This window comes from Lactuca virosa, chromosome 3 (genome assembly GCF_052849685.1).
Source record: "Lactuca virosa cultivar CGN04683 chromosome 3, Lactuca_virosa_CGN04683_v6, whole genome shotgun sequence".
Classification (NCBI taxonomy): Eukaryota; Viridiplantae; Streptophyta; class Magnoliopsida; order Asterales; family Asteraceae; genus Lactuca; species Lactuca virosa.
In genome coordinates, this window is record NC_136428.1 from 87,800,826 (window position 1) to 87,803,025 (window position 2,200).

Genomic DNA, 2,200 nt, shown 5'->3' on the forward strand with positions numbered 1-2,200 from the left:
TATTGATGATAAATAAAACATACAACATAGGCGCAAAATTGGTCGATACATACATTTGAAATAAAAACAACCACATTCAATCCAAACAACCAAAACAAGTCCAAAACAAGTAAGAACAACAAATGCACTTAATTAGATCCTATGTAACGATTTTAATGATTTTAATTATGTTATGCATGTGATTAATAACAACAATAATACTTTACAAGAAAGTAACATTACATAAATCATTTGTTGGGGATTGGATGATTCAACTACACTAATACAAAACACAACCTCATCAAAATCGCAATTCCATCCTTGTTGTTTTTGTTTTTATTTTTATTATTAATTTTTTTTCTAAATCAACGGCGAATGGCATTGATACTTACGTGAAAACAAGCCTTGAGCAAGCTATATTTACAGACTTCAAAAACATATTACAGCCATATTAGTAAGAGGCTATTCACAAATATCATACAAATCAATCATATGCAACTCCATTCCCAGCATTCTATGTAGAAAAAGAATCAATGAATAATAACAAAGACATGAGTAAAAGATGTGTCAACATCTTCTCATTGTTGAATGCAATCACGGGTTTACTCCAAGTTTCCTCTGCTCCTTTTCACAAAAAGGTATAAAAGTCTGCATATTTCTCCAATTCAGGCTTTTACCGAGTCAGGTTTTTTTTTTTTTTTTTTTTTTTTTCAGATTTACTCATGCCTCAAAACTCCCGATAATGCTGCTTTGTAAAGGCCTCATATTCACATGCTTTGAATAATGTTTCAAGAATGGAACCCCTTCTTGAGTACACTCATTGTCACTCTCATAGCCTTTTTGATGTGGCCCAAGAGCTATGAGAATGATTGCCAAAAACATACACAATCCCTGGGATTTAAGTAAGAAAAGCTTCAGTCGAATTGAAGATAATTGATCAAATTAGATCTATCAAGAATATATAATGACATTTTTAGTATGTTAACCTCAACACAGAGAATAGATAAGCCAACCCATTTGCAAAAATGAATGTTTTCCTTGATAAAATCCCCCAACTCAATTAGATTTCCACTTGGGTCTTTTGGGAAGTCCTGATTTGATTGAAACGATTCATCAAAAATGGAAGCTATCAAGTGAAAGATTAGCAAAAAGTGAGAAAAATCATATAATGTACCTTTTCCCAGTTCGGATTCAAGATTACATCCATGGTGATTGCACCTTCCAGGATTAAAATCAAGAAGATGAAGATAAGGTACTTCATTCATGTAAGGACAACAAGGATTTCAAAGTTCCTACATAATCAGACCCAAAAAAGGTGGAAAATGGGTCTCTATCTCTAGTCTAATATGAGAGGATACACAATAGAGACACCAAATATTTGCCATTTCTGTAGCAATATAACCCCATAGTGTTATCGCACACAGAATTGCACCAAATCCAAGCATGGAATACATGAACCTGCAGTTTGTTGAAAATAACCTCATTCAAAACCGCATAACGAACTTTAGCTCCCCGATTAACATTACGTTTCATCAAATTCACTCTTAGGGTTATTTCATATACAAATTTACAGAAGGAAGATGAAGAATGTGAAAAGTGTAATACCAAGGAGCAAGGGGATAGGAGTCGTCTACTTGATGATGCCGAATCTTAATCATCCATACTGCGTAGAAAATCGTGGCGATTCCATACATTCCCATGACAGAATTAACAAGTTTCAGCAACAATTGCATGCAAATCCTCACCAGCGTCGTCATTTTCTAGAATGAATCGATCACTCACACCCGTAACAAGAAATTTCGTCTAGAAATTCGACCTCGTAGTGTAATGAGCAACGGTAAAACCGAAATCCCAAACCCTAAGATCAGAATTAGGGTTAGGATTCAGGCTAAGAATTGTGGAGGGAAGAGGAGGTGATCTACGATAATCACGAGTCAAGAGCTACATAAGAATTTCAGACTGTATTCTTCCTAGCTTTCACGAGAAAAAGCATTAATGTCTTAATCTGTTTTAAAAAATTCTAATTATTTAATGTGATATTAATAAAATAAATTAAAAAAAAAAAAAAAAAAAAAAACACCAAGTTACTGTGGTGTAGTGGTTATCAAGTTAGTCTTACACACCAAAGGTCTACGGTTCACATTCAAGTCCTTTGAGGGAAAATGATTTATTTGGTGAGAAAATGACTTTTCTATTAAGTGTGGATTAGATTTTATGGTGT

The 2,200-nt window shown here is 33.7% G+C and overlaps 1 protein-coding gene across 1 annotated transcript; it reads right to left on the minus strand.

Moving 5' to 3' along the window:
• Positions 1 to 277: 277 nt before the first annotated feature.
• On the minus strand, positions 278 to 1,992 carry LOC145162462 (tetraspanin-19-like). The gene is made up of 5 exons (XM_079081605.1): positions 1,585 to 1,992; positions 1,338 to 1,437; positions 1,154 to 1,234; positions 966 to 1,070; positions 278 to 870 (listed from the first exon to the last, which is right to left on the minus strand). Exons 1-5 carry the CDS (start codon positions 1,734 to 1,736, stop codon positions 700 to 702), a joined length of 609 nt encoding a protein of 202 aa, XP_078937731.1. The 5' UTR covers positions 1,737 to 1,992; the 3' UTR covers positions 278 to 699.
• Between the last annotated feature and the right edge of the window lie 208 nt (positions 1,993 to 2,200).

Bases quoted from the DNA above. Each gene is read 5' to 3' on its own strand.
- LOC145162462 (XM_079081605.1), bottom strand. From the start codon at position 1,736: ATGACGACGCTGGTGAGGATTTGCATGCAATTGTTGCTGAAACTTGTT. The intron at 1,438-1,584 runs GTATTACACTTT...AACAAACTGCAG, and splicing joins TCCTATCCCCTTGCTCCTTG to GTTCATGTATTCCATGCTTG. The intron at 871-965 runs GTTAACATACTA...CTTAAATCCCAG, and splicing joins TATCTATTCTCTGTGTTGAG to GGATTGTGTATGTTTTTGGC.